General features: G+C 41.1%; 1 protein-coding gene across 1 annotated transcript; it reads right to left on the reverse strand.

The window, feature by feature from the left end:
• Positions 1-8: 8 nt before the first annotated feature.
• Positions 9-16710, reverse strand: miga1 (mitoguardin 1). The gene is made up of 16 exons (XM_024281591.2): positions 16552-16710; positions 14798-14953; positions 11323-11494; positions 9834-9946; positions 9582-9714; positions 9347-9471; positions 7470-7593; positions 6084-6184; positions 5202-5311; positions 5033-5105; positions 3579-3665; positions 3408-3506; positions 3189-3323; positions 1506-1559; positions 1246-1362; positions 9-1169 (listed from the first exon to the last, which is right to left on the reverse strand). Exons 2-16 carry the CDS (start codon positions 14894-14896, stop codon positions 948-950), a joined length of 1764 nt encoding a protein of 587 aa, XP_024137359.1. The 5' UTR covers positions 14897-14953; positions 16552-16710; the 3' UTR covers positions 9-947.
• Between the last annotated feature and the right edge of the window lie 270 nt (positions 16711-16980).

Here is a 16980-nt window from a genome sequence, read left to right on the forward strand (position 1 = left end):
AAAAATCACACATTTTAGTGTTTATTTGCTGATTTTGCACATGACAAACTCACAGTCACAATAGCAGCAACAAGATTCAAATAGATGCCCCGAAAACAAGTGGGATTTCTTTGGTGCTGCTTCCACTTTCAATCAGAAACCTGGAAAAGCTGCGACTGAAAACTGAAGATCATTCTCCAAGCACTGCAGTTTCTCTGAAACTTCCTAAAACACTAGATCCAAAACTAATTAGCTTTAAAATGAGATCTGTTCCTGTACTGGCCTCCATGAACCCAGCGACTGTTTGTTCTGGGGCTGATCTGTGATCAATGACGGCTGAAACTGTGAGGTCACACTGACACAGACATCGGTTGTGTGAGGTTTCAACATGGCAGTGCAGAACAGGACAGCTGTGTCTCCTTGAATACATTTGTGCGTTCATGGTAAGGCTGCTTGTGTTGTTGCCCATTTACAAAGACTGGCACAAATAGAAGATGCATCGTTTCATTTTCTCTTTACTGGCCGTGATCAGCAGAAGCGACCCAATCCCTGCATGAATGTTTTTCTTAATACAGCTACCCATAAATATTGTGTCCAGCCCCTCAGAGGGGGCGTGGCTTTAGCAACGAGCAGCATGAACAGCCAAATATTGCACTGCTAACATTAAACAGGACGAGGATACATTCAGCTGATCTGACAAAGCTCACATTAAAAGCTGAACACAAGCGCAGCTAAATCTACAAGATAAACCTGTTGATAATAAAATAAATAATTCAAGTGTCACTCAAACTGCCTATGTGCTCTAAATAATCTATACGGCACAATAAACCCTGTGAAGTTAAACATTATTGCTATGATATTTCTGCCATGGCACTGTAGAGAAGGGGAGGAGGTCACATCCAACACATGGAGATGTGTTGTCATCAGTACGTTTCCTTTGGTCCAAATGTTGCACTAAAGCTGGAAATTCACTGTACCGGTGCCTCCAGCAGAGCTGTGGGGAGCAGCTGCAGCTCGCCGCCGCCGCTGCAGCTGCTGAGGGGCGGGAGGTGGTCTGCTCCCAGGTATGCCAGCAGCAGCTCAGCTCGCCGGTGCAGAAGGTGCAGCATGTCCTCCGCCATACTCTCCACTGTGGAGTAACGCACTTTCTCCAGATCAAATATGTCCTTCAGGAAGTGCAGCACCTGCTCCTACAAACAGAACACGCGTCGTCAGTTTCTGCACATCCTGCAGTCCTGGTGCTGCGTTTCTGAGGAGGTGTCTGACCTTAAAGAAGCAGCACAGCTCCTGCAGAGAGCTCTTTGGGCCAAGGAAGCCCCAGGCCAGAACTGGACTGATCTGTTCACACACGGCGTAGAAGCGAGCGATGAAGCCATCTGGAATCTAACAAGAAAAAAAGAAAAAACATTCCGGTCAGTTTATAGGGATCCATTTTGCCAATAACTAGAACAACATTTACAGCAAAGCTTCTGACCATCAGTCATGTGACTGAGTATATTAGAACAAGTGTAGTGTCAGATATGAACCTTCATGTGTTTCCTCTTCTGCTTTAGGACTGACCAACAGCTCGATGCCACCGCCTGAAAATAGAACACAGTAGAAATGGAATCTAGACAAGTCTCTGGGAAGATTCATGTGTTTCTACTCCTTTCTGTACATCAATAGTCTACTAGCACAGTTCTACACAGTGTGGGATCTATTGCAAAGCAGAGGATGCTTCCTTCAGAAGAGTCCATGAATTTCTGATAATGGAGACCTCCAAGGACATTACCCCGCTTATACAATTGTGACTTACCAAAGACAAATATCAAATAAGTTATTTGTACCTTTAGCTTTTCTTAAATTTTTTTTCATAAAAAGCTGACTAGTTTTTGTGGCCCTCAATAAATTATTACCAACTGTACATTGCTTGGAAAAAATGTTTTTGTTTCGAGGTTTCTGGCGACATCTGCAGGGAAAAAGGTAATTACACCCAGATGCCAATGGTACAGTGAATTCATTTCACCACTAGAGGGCAGACATTTTCCATCTGGCTGCCTCTGGGAGAAAGTGGCAGCAGAAAGGATGAGGATGAACAGGACTCAGAGAGAGAGTTAGATGAGGTTCCTTTGAGGAAAAGATGTTATGTTGGCACAGAGAAAAGGCACATTCAAGCTAAGCGGACAAATGCTTACTCTGTCGTACCTCGTGGACTGGATAGAATCGTGACTAATTTACAAGCAGGTAAATGCAATGCTCAAAGAAATTAACATTAATCGTCACTATGTTACAAATCATAAAAACTATGACAAATTTACCAGCGAGGAGTGAGACAATAAACTCCAACAACTACAACGAGGCTACACTGCACAGCAGAGAATGTTTGCAAAAATGGAAAGTGACAGAAGCTAGCTAGGTTGTGGCTTTGGAAATGATCAGGCGTAGAAAGCTCTTCAGTGATGGAGTTTGTAAAAGAATTTACGCTGAAAGTAGCTGACATTGTTTTCCCAGAGAAAAAGAAAACGTTTGAGGAAATAAGTCCATCAAGGGATAGAATTATTAGATGAGTAATAGATCTGGGCAGCAACTTCTGACAGCAACTAAGGCGGACTGTTTGTTGTAAATAAGTTTTCCTTACAATATAGTCTGAAATAGACGTCACACAGGTCGGATTTTGGCCAAAAAATTATGATATTTCTCTGTTAAAAATGTTTCAAATCTTGCTCTGTTAACTGTACAACTGACAAGCTTTTAAACAGTATTTTTTTTGTATATCAATTTTCTTGACCAAAATTGGCCCCCAGTCTAATGTTGAGTTTTTAATTTGGCCCTCCGCCACAAAAACTTTGAGAACTCGTTTTACGTAGCCTGCACTGATCCCGCTCTGCTGCAGCGGAGGAAATGTTAATGCCATGTTGAGTGATACAAAGCATCATTTCAGAGGGAAAGTTCACCTCATATCGCTCGTTTATGTCCAGATGATGAAGCTAAAGTTTGTTTCAATGAAATAAAGTCCACATGTAGTTTTCTAGATCGCTTTGATTGAAGAAATAAGTTAAGTTCCTGTTGTTCTGGTTACCAACTGGTGTTTAGACCAGCGCAATGACAGAACATTCAAGCAATGTGAGCAGAACTTTATAATGGACACCCTTCAGCCAATCAGAATCAAGTACTCACCCAGACCAGGGTATGAAGTTTGATAAGTGGCCAAACCCAAAGTAAGTTCTCACCGTCTCCTTGAAGGAACTGTTCAGCCAGCGGTTGTTGATGACGTTCTGGATGGAGAAAGGAGGGTTCTCCAGGTCCTCAAAGGAGTCCATGAGGATGAAGTCCAGCACGATGTCGTAGAAGTTCAAGTGCCTCACCTGGTGGGCATGAGAATCAAATATTAATGTGCTGCTTCTTTCTTGCGGAACAGGAAGTCGAAGCGTTAGAGCGGTGAAACAAACCCCTCGTGCAGCCAGCTCCATCTCCGTGTCCTCCCAGTGCTCAGCCTCCTCCAGGAAGGAGATCATCTCCTCAAACACGTCCTCAAACCTCTTAGGACTCTGGAGGAAGACGATGATATTTAGAGAAGACTCCCTTAGATCATTTTGCAGACTGTGCATTTACAGTTTTACCTTCTGAGCTTGAACGATAATGGAAGACAGGATCTTCTTTCCTGTGTTGGCCAGAAACATCCTGGTGGCCCGGTCACACAGAATGAGCTGGAGACCACAACATTACTCCGTTACATCTCACATAGGACTTTGTGATCAACACCATTACCTTTCTATGAAAGTAACCTTAAATTTAAGCCTAATGATGGATAAAGGATCACCAATAAAGCAGCTGCTGAAACAACATTTTAAAACCCAGGAAAGTCTGACAAAAGCACTTTTTAGTATCAATATTGTTGAAGTTTAGGAGCTCTTATATAAAGATGGAAAAACTACAAATCAGATTTAGTTTAAAGTCCCACTCTGATCATCTTTTGATCTATTGTGAAATCCTTTAATGATGATTATGCCGCTTATAGCCTAAATATTATTTTTTTTGTTTTCTAGGACATACTTTCTTAGAGATTTATTTCTAAATATTCAGCGAACTGTGGATACGGAGTACAGCTGCCGCCACTACCCATCATCCATCTGTTTACACTCTCTCCCGTTAGCTTCCAGCCCCACACAATCCCCACCTAGAATTAGCGGTGCAACAAAAATGGCTATTTAGCTGTACAGTTTGGATCCAGATTCCAGCTCAGATGAGAAACACAAAGACGTTCATGGATCCATTTGGATGCATCAGAATGGAGCGGAGCAGGGAGCTTGTGGCCTCCTGTTTCTAGTTTGTATGCCACACTTTTTCCAACAACATTTTATTATCTGCTCCTGATTCACAACAATTTCCAAAACTGGAGCTGATTTTTTTAAATAAATGTCCTCCATCCTCAGAAAAATGTCACAAGAACATTAAATGAAAACACAATTTTCATTAAGATTAAAATTAAAATCAAATTTCTGAGTATTTATTCAAATTGTAGTGAATCGGGAGCAGATGAAAAATGCAGAAATAACAGAAAGAAAGAAAATAACAGATTTTCTAAAATTTTGGCAATGAAACTGCATACTCATAATTATTATATGAAACATTGGAGTAAAATTAATACATTTTCCATGTTTTTACCAGCACAAATACTTATTGTCATCCATTTTTCCATGTAATGTGCTTCCACACACAAGCTAACAGCTAAAAATGGCTCAAAATGAGTTCATGACTTTGATGAAGCATCTTCAAATTTATCACTGTTATTTATTAACAGAATAACCATAACCATGTAAAAGACACCACAAACCAACACATTTCTGATATTTTCCTGTTCTACTGATGTCACCATGAGTTCTTAGGGGTGAAGATCCATTAATTCAATATCTAGAAGATGTTTAGAAAGCTCTATTTTATTAAAATGCTTCTTATAAAAACACCAGTGTAAGCTGGTATACTCTTCTTAAAATCACATTTGAAGCTTTTTCCAGGTCATCTCCATCACCTCTACAGCAGGAACATGAAGTTTGAAGGTCAGATCAGACCGTACCTCACACGCCTGCCGCACACAGTGCAGCTTAGCCAGGAAGTCCAAGTCCCCGTGACACTCCAGGATCTCCGTTCTGAAAGTCCAATTAAAAAAAAAAAAAAGTGATTTTCTGAAACAGATTCATCTGTCTCCGCTTCTACTTTGGTTTCAACGCAGCATCAGGTCCCACCTCAGCACCCGGCAGGAGATCTGGCCCTCCTCAGCCATCTGCAGCGCCTCCTCATAGAAAGGATGCTGAGCCAGAACGCTTCGGAGGTCCCTGTGCTCCGACGCCTGAGGCTGAAACAAAGATTTCACTTTTTTGTATTCACTGGAGTTTGTTAAAATGTATTTTAACAAGAAACAACTACAATCTGGATTTGTTTTCCCTACAAACCATTTGATCTTTATTTCTGTTAAATCAACTAGAAAAGGTTTCCAGAGAATCTAGAATAGAGATCAGTTTGTGGAAAATACCTTTTAAAAAAATTAGAGATTGCAGATGGAATCCAATAACAAACAAAGGGATTGGCTTACGATAGTCATGTGATCTGAGTTAGACATTACGGATGCTGAGTGTGCCAGAACACCACAGACCAAACAGCTGTTTAAAGGCTGGATGTTGACAGGAGTATGGTAAAATTTGGGTTTTCAGTGATTAAAAATCAACTTTTTCTTCTCCAGTAACTACGATAGATGACTTAAATAAAGACATTTCTATGAAATGAACATTTATAGCTAAAAGCTGGGTCTGTTAGTGTGTAATAGCTTCTTCTTCAGGTTGTTCTTTGTGGGTCAAGTGAAGCACAGCTCAGCCCCTCTAAGACTTAATGAGTAAACGAGATCAAGGAAGTCCTGGTAGACACAAGATCAGAGCTATTCCAGTCTACGTCCTGCTGGGTCTCAGGCGTGGCTTTAGGGGTTCAGACAGACTCAGATTAAGAGACGCTGTTGCATCAGACTTTTGTTTACTTTAGGAGGAAAACTGAAAGGAACCAAAGCTAAATCATGAAGAGAAGCAGTTCTCTATGCCAGCACAGATCTGTGAGTGTGAAGGAGTTCTGCTGCAAACCTCAGCAGCAGAGACAAACGAGTCAGTGGAGGCGATGCTGATGCTGTCTCTCAGACAGGCGTCGTCCAGATCGTCTCTCACCAAAAGGTCCGCCATTTGAGCTGCGACAGCGAGGAGAGAAGAGGTTTGAAATCACTGTGAACATGAGAATCACTGAAAGCTGCTTTGAATCAAACTAATAATTTGGGTTGGGCACCGATTGGGTTTTATTCGGTTTCGGTGCCAAAGCGGTTCTTTGGTTTCAGTTTCGGTTCCTCATCGGTGCCAATTTTGGCACTTTAGTAATAAAAAAATAATGCCTACATCTACATCTTCCCATATCAACACATTTTTATTCCCAAGTCACATACTGACGCATGGTTAAGACCTCAGTGTCAAAAATTGACGTTTTGGGTGTCGTTTTTTTGACGTGCTGGTTGTTCCTCTTAAATCAGAGCTCCACAACCGCTGAGCCGCAAACTGATGGCCCCTCCCCTCTTTTGCTGCACGGTGAATTCGCTGCTCGTCGCCCGTCTAACATGCGATCCTGAGCTTGTCTGAGGAGTTACCAGTGTTTTAATCTCACTCTGGGTGTGTCTGCATGACAGCCGCTTCCGCTGTGTTTCTGTGTCTCTGTGACTGAGTTTGAAGGCTGTCCCGCATTAACCTGAGAGGAGAAAAAAAATAGGGGACCTTTTTCTATTCTATTATCGTCTCGATGAAAATAAATAAAACATCACAGTTCAGGAGAGCCAAGGCGGCTGCTCGCGCACCACGCTCCCCGCAGTGGGTGTCTACCACTTGGCGTGTGGAGTAGGCGAGCTCCACTGAAGGGAGGCTGCACCCAGAGAACCGCCGCGCTGTGACAGGACAAAACGGTCATATTTGGTTAGTTCCTGATTGGATGATGGGGCGCAGCGACCTGTCAAACTTCTGTGACTTGCTGTGAAATGCAGTCAGACATTCGAGCGCGGCATGCGCTCTCGTGCTCGCCTCATCAGCGGTTTTATATGAGCCCGCCCACTATCGCAGGAAAGCCAAAGCGATTGCTAGAACTTCAAAGTACTGAACAGAGTAGAAGTGATCAATATGTCCTAAGACAGATAGACCTTCAATGAAACTTGGAACCGAAATGCAGCAGCTTCTTTCAGTTTCGGTAGAACAGCGTAAATTATAACTTGGAACCGAACTTCGGTGCCCAACCCTACAAAAAACATGAATTGGAATGAAAACCCAGGTTCAACATCAGCGCTGGAGGAAATCTAGATGCTCCAGACTCCATTTGAGAGAATATCTCATCTTAGAGAGAATGCAAAAGCTGAGCTTTGCTGAAGAACAGCTGTTTGACTCCTGCTCTGAAGCTCCATGTTGGTCCAGAGTAGACTAAAGACTGTTCCAGCAGCTCACCCTGGCTACTGGTGTGAGAGGAGGACTCGGACAGGCCCAGCACTCCCTCAAACTCCTCCTGGAGGTGATAAGCCCTCTCCAGCAGAGACTTCAGCCGGTGGACGAACTCGATGCTGATCACATCCTGAACAGACAACAGAAACGAGGCTCAGAGCCACACATCACAACAATGAATCCTGTCACTCTTCATTCTTCTAATTCATTTCAGTATCATCCAACAGATTTGAGGTCATCAACAACACAAACCAAACAATCTGCTGTCAGATTTGACTTTTCTGTGTTAGTCCAGACAAAACCAGCTGATTAGCTTTATTCACAGAGACAAAAATCTGCCATCATTTGGACTATGGAGGTTTGTCACAGTGTGACAGAGAGCTTCATGGTGGAGCATTAGATCACAGCAGTCTTAGCATGGAGAAACACTAAACCAGCCACTTATTAGACTGATGCAGTTTGACAACAAGTGGATCACATCAGAAATTAGGACTAACAGAAGCTGCTAGAAAAGCAATGAAATACTCTCAAGATGCATCACTTTATTAAAAATGCCTGATTATTTTTACTAGTAGTAGTAGTAATATTAATGTTTTTCTTTAGTTTGGTCTTTTTCTGTTGTTATCATTTTCTTCTTTTAAAGACCCACTCCAATGAAAATGATGTTTTTGGTGTTTTTGTCATGTTCTGGTGGCATTTTTCTGATGGAGGACATATATAGAGAAAATTAAGCTTAAAGGATAAAAAGAAGCTTGTAGTTTTTACAGTCGCCAGGCCAAAGTCTCTCAGCTCTGCTCGATTCTGATGCATCCACTTGTAGACAAATAGATCCATGAACGTCTTTGTTTTCCTCGTCCGAGCTGGAATCTGGATCTAAACTCTTCAGATGGATAGCTCTGATATTGCTCACTGTTTTTGTTGCATCAGTAATGTTAGGTTGTGGTTGTACGGAGCTGTAATCTAACAGGTAAGAATGTAAACAAAGGGATGATGGGAAGTCGGGACAGGCCAACAGTCACAACTCCTGCAGAAACTATGTCCTAGAAAACATCACAGGTTTTTTGATTTTGGCTTAAAACATCATAAAAATGATGATTGATTGGGACTTTAACTGAAAGTTGATCATTTTTACAGCATGATCTTGTTCAGACACATCTGATTAAATGACTTCTCCAATGCATTTGAGCTCACAGGGACTCCACTCAGAACTCAGCAGCAGTCTTTGCAGCAGACTGTGGCGCTGCGTGTCTGTGCAGGAGAGATGAGCCGTGATTCATGTTTCAACTCACGTATGCAGAGGTATAAATACACCTCTCTATTTATCATTTACTTCCTGTCATACTTGCATAGAGTGAACTGGCCTTCTGAGGAGTACATGAGCTTTAACAGGTTTGTCTGCTGTTTATAAACTGGCCTCAATCAGTTTTAAACCCACAAAGAAAATCACTGTGTAATCTTAAGACCCACTCCATGAAAATTATATTTTTGGCAAAGATATGTAAATAAAATTTTGCTTAAATTAATATTGTTTTTCAAATTGTTCTGAATTAGGAACAGAAGGAAAACAAAGATGACAGTTTTTACGTAAGATAAGTGCTGGGCAGGCCACAAACTTTAAGAGGGGAAGGAGGGTGGAGTTGCCCACAACTCAGAGATGAATTTCTAATAAACTCCTGCCGCTCTGCAGAAACTATGTCCTAGAAAATAAATGACAGGTTTTGTGTAAAAAGGACATAATTAAAAAAGAGTACTGGGAACGCTTTGACAACAGATCAGAAGAAGATCAGAGTGGGACTGTAAACAATGTTAATATCAGTGATCTGAGAAAGCTGAAGTCAGAATTAAGCCCCGTTATGCCGTCCGTCTCAGTAGAAGTCAGTCACCTCCATGCTCTGCTCAGCGATGGCATCTCCAGCGGAGCCACAGCTCGCATCGTCCTCAGTCTGTCTGCTCCTGAACGTCAGCGCCTCCTCCCACCGCCGCAGCGCCTCCTCAAATAAATCCATCCCTGACCACGAGGAAAACAAACATTGAGCCTCTGGAACGCTGATGTGACCCAAGAAAACAAAACCCTGAGCAGGCGTATTCTCTCCTAATGTGTGACCACCGTGTTCTCACCCATAAGGTAGAGGTTTTCAGGTGTGGCGGCGGATAAGCCGACCACACTGCCGACCTCTGCGTCTCCTGCTCCGTCCCAACAGGTGGATTCGTTCGCACAGGTGCTGCTGCTGGAGGAATTCATGCTTTTTACCTGCACAGATCAACGAGCAGCAGATTACCTCTGTTCACATCAGCCTGTCAAACTTCTTGTTCTACAGCTTCAGAGCTCTGAGGCTCTACATGAAATATAAAAGTGTGACTTTGTCTTACGGAGGCCAGACTCAGCAGAGACCCAGATATCGTTTGGTCATCTCCTGTTAGGACCAAATTAGATCCAGTTTGGTCAAAGTTGAGGGACACTGAGAGGTTCTGGCTGGTGTTGTCTGCAAACATGAAAGAAGAGAAAGTTTAAAAAAAAAAATCAGTCGTTTTCAAGAACATAGTTTCTGTAGAGATGCAGAAGTTCATTAGAAATTCATCTCAGAGTTGTGACTAAGATTGTGGAATAAAACCGCCACTTCTTACCACCAGTAACTGAAAAATACCCGTTTACACTCTCTCCTGCTAGCTTACAGCCCCTCACACCTCCAACCTAACAATAGCAGTGCAACAAAAATGGTGATTTCTATCAGAGCTATCCAGCCGTACAGTTTAGCTCCAGATTCAAGCTCAGACGAGGAAAACAAAGATGGTTATGGATCTATTTGTGTGTAAGAGATTGAATCAGAATGGAGTGGAGGAGGGAGCTTTTGGCATATTTGAGTGTATTTTCTACACCACAAACAGGATTTTTTCCCCGACATTTTTTCATCTGCTCCTGATTCATAATGATATGCATAAAGATACTCAGAAATGCCATTTTAATTCTTATTCTCCTTAAATAAGCCCTCCACCATTAGAAAATGTCACAAGAACATATTAAAAACACTTTTTACTCAGGTGAAGTTTGAAGAACAGCTGCTTCCTGTTCCCTTAAATGTGATAAAACTGAACCAAAGACGAACGGCGTTCTCCCGCCTGATAACAATAACGTCTTCTCTCCCTTTTGAAGAGGCTCACATCATTTCCACTAAAAAAATCAGGACCCAGTCTGAATGCTCACATGTTCTCCATCACACGGATAAATCACCACGGAGTGAGGGCTTTAGTCCAAGATTTTACTTCATTGCAAGTGATTTCTGTGATACCACTCCTACTGATGTTTGTCAGGTTCATTTCACATGAAGCTGCTCTAATTTTATTCAATTTTGATGTTTGAATAAATGGATATAATATGATGCAGGGACTTCAAAAAAACTGAAGGTAGGAGCTCTTTTTTTGCCCAAAAATCCCTAAAAAGACATTTATTTAGATGAAACTCTGCTATCAAAGTGTGACAGCTATGGTGCAGAGGTGGAGTGGCTGACCTCTGCTCTGCCTGCACATGTATTCAGATGTCTGAGTCCTCATCTGTGTGTGAGTGTATACAAGACTGACTTCTAAAGCGCTTTGGGTCTGGAAGAAGAAAGTCATTTTTAATCACAGTGGCATTAATTAATTCCCATCCTAAAGAAAAGCGTCCACTGCCTCTTATTAGAAACTGATCATTTATCTTATCTTAAACTGAAATAAAAGCTTGATCCATCATCCGATGTTGGACCAGCTGGAGGTTTGCATTGGCCGAGCAGACCACGACTCGTTTAATAAATGAAGCACACAACTTTCAAATGAAAAGTGAGAGTAAACATTAAATCGCACAGTTTATTTTGGTACATCTTACCGTTTTCTGCAAAGCCAGGAGGGAAAAACTGCAGATCCGCCTGACCCCATGGCAGCGAGTGAGACCTTTTTTTGCCCTTCCTCCTCTGGAAGCGGCGAGCGAGCAGGAGGAGTGACACGGTACCAAGAGCAGTGACTGCGACCAGTTTCTTGGTACCTGAGCTGACACTCACCTAAAGACCAGAAAGAGAGGAGGGTTATTGATAGAATGATGAAGAGTTTAGCCTCATCTCTACAGATACACTTACGAGCTTCGGTAAAGACTAAGAAGGTTAGTTGTGAACTGCCAGAGGTTTAATCAAAGCAAAGCTACTGGTGTCATTTTCTAGAACATAGTTTCTGCAGAGCAGCACTATGACCTCCGAGTTGTAACCCCGTCATTCTTCTCTACCTTGTTGTGGATCAAAGCAGGGAGCTTATGGCCCACCAGTGGTTTTCTCTGAGTAACAAATATGATAATTTCAAACGGTGATTTGTCATCTGGTCCTGATTTACAAGGATTTGAATACAGAAAAACTCAGAAAAGAAATTCATGAGACGACACGTAAAAATAAAATATTTACACCTAAAAACGATAATTTACATTTAATTTTGAATCCAAATGCTGAAAGACCAAACATCAAACTGAGTTCAATCGATGACACAGAAATCTAACAACAGTGGATTTCAAGAGTGACTTCATAACTGTCCCGATGGTCTGGGCTACAACATAGAGTGCTTTGGTTATCCTCATTTGCTCTGCTTCAGCGTGAATCAGTCAGATGTCTAACAGCAGTGATTGACTGTGTGCTCAGTGGTGAAAGGGCTGAGATGATTAGGAGGAGCTGCAGCTCTGCAGAGCTCCTGGTCTCAACATGCTGCTGCCACAAACTACTGCATCAAGCACTTACAGCAAAAGATCAAACCTCGGAGGAAACGACACAGCTCAATAAAAGTGCTGTGTTCAGAGAATCCAGTCCTCAGAAAAACAGATCCTACAACTTTATGAGACAAATCCAATTTCCTCTACTGTACAGAACAGAAGTTATTGTAGAGTCAAAGACATGCTCCCTTAATGGTTAGTAAATAATAGTTTTCTGCTCTAATCTTCACAGCAGAGAAGTTAAAGTGCATGAGTGTGTTAAACTATCACAGCTGGTGTTTTGATGTGTTTGTTAAATATAAACAACACGTTCCAGAAATGAATTGGTGCATCAGCCAGTGGACACTCACTGATACTTGACGGTTTGACTATGATTGGGGAATTAGACATGATCTCTTGCTTTTCACTCTTATGCAGAATTATAGGATGTCTTCAGACTGGAGAAGTCTGTTGGTCCGGACTGACTTGGCTTCATTTGGTCCAGATCAATTTGTCAATCTTGGGTTTGGTCTGTATTCAGACTGCTTTTCAACAAGACCTTTCTGTTTCAAACCAAAGCTTATGAACAAAACCACATGACTAAAGCTCTCTTCAGTCATTGGTCAGGAATCATGAGAGGGCAAATCAATGAGAGAAAGAATAGTGGAAGTCTTAAACTTTGTAATACTTGTGGGGATGGTTCACTTATTCAAAGTTCATGTTTTACTGACCACTTTTGAACACAGGTTCAACACTTTCCTGCTGCTTTGGTACGACTGAGGCATTCTGCAAGATGGTTACTGAGGAGATAAGAAGGTATGCTGATAAGTGTTTATGACAGTCAGATCGTTGGGAAAATAGCGTGAGAAGCAATGTGTATCGCGTTGAGTTGTTTTAATAAGCCTGCACTCATCCAACCACATTTCATGCTATGTCACATTGTTGCTTCACTACTCTGTTTACCTCCCATAATGCCCCGCTACAAGGGCTGCTTTGGTTCAGTTGTTCCGCTCTGAGAGTGGAGCCCATTCAGACTGAGGAACCAGAGTGAACCGGAGCTCAGTCCAATTGGAAACAAACCGAGACCCCCTTCAAAGATGGATCAGAGAGTGGCTCCTGAACCCTTACAAATGAACTTAAAGACCAAATCTGGTGAAAAACATGTCAATAGTGTTTCTAACATGTTCTTGCACGCACTCCCTCGACCAAATCAAAACAATCTGCTGAAGATGCGATAAGCAGAGCCCGTTGTCATGGAAACCTGCATTCCTCCTCTTTCCATGACCCTTTCCCTAGATTTCAACGCCTTGGTGACTATTTCTTGGCCTTCCCCGACTGTGCCGTTAAGCGATCTGCGATGACGCACGGCCGCTGCCAGGCTGGACGGGTGGGAGTCTTATGTTACATCAATGTTCTTACCGTGGGTCGCGACTCAAATCTCGTGGGTTGCGACTCAAATCTCGTGGGTACCGACTCAAATCTCGTGGGTCTCAAATCTCATGGGCCTCGACCAAATCTGGTAGGTCGCAACTCAAATCTCGTGGGTCGTGACTTAAATCTTGTGGGTCACGATTCACAGCTGAGAGCTGTGAATCGCGAGCCGGCTAACTGAAGCTTTTATACCATAAATTGAACATCGGAGCGCCTTTTGACATGGTAGATTAATTTTGTCCTATAATATTATCCCGTAGCTCTCAGTAGCGTGAGTTTTGTTGATAAAATGAGCGCACATGCGACAGGAGTAGCTCTGAGCACTGACTTCTGCCATGAGCCACGCAGACTTTGGATTGCAGCTGACGGGCTGTCACTCCGCAGATGTTTCTTCCCTGGAGCGGAATCCAGGAGCGAGGCGAACTCGAAACAAAAAGGGAGGAAATTAGCCCAATTTCCACCATTATAAAACCTGGTAATTAGACCTGAAGCGTAAATAACATCCGTAAAAAATTTTAAAAAAGTAACCGAGTGAGGAATGGAAGATGAAAACTCTCATTTAGAAACGATTTAAAGTTTGTGTTGATTTTTAATTAAACTCCAAACCACATTTTTTTTAATCACAGGGCTAAAAAAAAATCTTGTGGCGGAGTTTAAACTTCCCGGGCTTGATGTGTAGCTAGATAGCTAGCTATAGTATCTAACTATCTATCTATCTAGTGACATTTTTTTCTGATGGAGGACATTAATAAAGACAATTAAGATTGAAATTTTTATTTCTATATTCAAATTGTGAATCAGGACCAGATGGAAAATACCATTTGACAAAGATCCTACTTGTGATGTAGGAAATACACTGCATAGCTCAGATATTGCTCATAATTTTTGTTGCACGGTCAGTGATTGGTTGGGAGTGTGAGGGGCTATAAGCTAGCTGGAGAGTGTAAACCGATAGTTCAGTTATGGGTCATGGCAAAAAGGGGCAGACGGTTCTACCCCACAACTCAGAGGTGAATTTCTAATGAACTCCTGCTGATCTGCAGAAACTATGTCCCAGAAAACAACACATCTTGGTTTTATTTTGGCTAAAAACAACAATCATAATTTGAAAGCAGATCAGAAGATGATCTAACTTTAAAGAATAAATATAGATAAAGTAGGAAGAGCATTTGTAGTCATTTCCATGCGATACATCCAAACTCACCTGTCCCAGGGAGCTGTAGACCAAAAGAGGAAGGTCAACCATGCGCAGGGCAATAGCTTTGAAAGACAGCTGGGAGTTTGTCAGGTTCTCATGTGTCATTATGCCACTCTATCCATGACTGTGCAACCGTCCGGTCCTCATCACGGTTACACTGAGCTGAGGAAGACCACACGAGTCAGATGTTAGGATTTAACCTTCAGCCTTTACTCTGGACAGGGAAACGCTGTTACATAAACAACAGCCTGAAGACAGAGCTATTATTACACAGTTGAAAAGTCACAATGCATCATGGATGAGAAAAGTGCTGAAGTAAATAAGTGCAAGCTGAGCAGTGACGTAAAGCAGCTTGATCTTTTAGATTTTGCAATAAACACTTTAAAGATTTGTGTTTTAAGCCATTAACCCATCACAGCAAACTTTATATTGCAAACTGAAACACACCTGATTACTTCTTTTTTCCTTTCGCTCCTAGGACTTCACATTGTTGATGAATGATAATAGATTCCCTTTTTTTACTCTTCAACATCTTTAATAACATTAATCCATTAACACTGGAGCTCCAGTGTTTATGTTCTTTGATTTACTGTAATTTTTTTAATTGCTAGCACGAGCAACGTTATTCCAGTAGATTCTGAAGGAGAAAAGCGGCGTGAGCTCACGCCGCTTTTCTCCTTCAGAATCTACTGGAATAACGTTGCTCGTGTAAACGGTCCAAAAGTTACAGCATGTTAACGATTTTGTGTTAAAGCGTCACCGACACCGCCTCAGGTGTTAAAGTGTTAAAAGAATCAAACAGTCTGAAAGATAATGGGCAAACACAGAAAAGCTTCAAGAGCAAATCTAAGATCAATTTGGAAATATGTTATTGCATTGGTTCGTTATACCAACAGGCGTCTACCATGAACTTTTACAAAAATTGACTTTTCAGAATGACCAAACACACACAAAAAAGGGTGTTTTCTGTTAACCTTTAGTCAAGTCTTTAATAAATGCCTGCTTTAAAAGCAAGAACGTACAGTATAATAGAAAGGTTAAAGCCTAAATAAATCATTTATTTCCATAATGTTATTTCTGTTAAAGGTAGCTCCTTTTACATTTTATTTCTTTTCAGTCTTGTTTTTTTTATTTTCAAGAACTTTTAGCAATTTGTAAAAAAAAAGCATTGCATTGAACCACTTTGAAAAGTTGACAAAGCAGTAATGAGTGTAAAAACTCTTCAAAAAAGTCAATCTAAATTAAATTATTATTTTTTTTTAAAAAGCATAGAACTTTATAACAGGACACACAAATAAAAAAGTATTTCAATACAACTATTTTTTTTATTAAAGTCTTCAAAAACACTTGCTTTAAAAGTATATATAAAAAGGCCTTAAACCTAATTAAACCCGTTATGTAAATGATCTATAATTGCCAGACTATGAAGAAAAAAAGCCATAAAAAGGCTCCATACAATGAACATTTTTGTTATCTGAAAACAGTTTTAAATCCATCAAAATCATGTTTTAATTTTTTATTTTTTTTTTTAAACATCTTTCCTGATCGTGTCCTCCTCTCCCTCCGCATACGTTTATAATCACATTAACACATGGTCCGGATAGGATGAGCTGTTAGTTAGCCTGAACAGCTAAAGGCTAATTTGGATAACGAAGCTAATAAACGCTCGAGGGTCCATTTATCTAATTTAAACCACTAAATAGACCAACATGTTTACGTTCTACATGAAACTGGACACTTTAGAGAACAGAAATGATTACCGGTATACTTGACAGTTCCTTCTACTGGCTCCACTGCTTGTTCACAAATCGTCTGACTGACCTCAGTTAGCACCGCATGAAGGACTCGCTCTTCAACAGCAGGACACGCCCATCCAGACGGTCTTTCAAAATAAAAGCATGTTGCATTTTTTTTAGAATGCGTTAGCGCCCTCTTTAGGCCTTTGAAGGTATTTCAGTACACTTGAAATCTGGAAAATTCCTCCAGCACTAAACACAAACGAGAAACAGTACAACAATTGCTTTTCGAATGTATTCATGTTAAAATATTATGGTCTTGTTTTAATAAATGTCTGAGAGGTAACAATATCACAACAGACCATTTAAATTGAATGTTTAAAAACATACTTAAAATAATTCAAATTCAGGCTTCAAGATTAAATTATTGACTTTGATTACAATTTTTTGGTC

Source organism: Oryzias melastigma, linkage group LG17 (assembly GCF_002922805.2).
Source record: "Oryzias melastigma strain HK-1 linkage group LG17, ASM292280v2, whole genome shotgun sequence".
In the NCBI taxonomy this organism is placed as follows: Eukaryota; Metazoa; Chordata; class Actinopteri; order Beloniformes; family Adrianichthyidae; genus Oryzias; species Oryzias melastigma.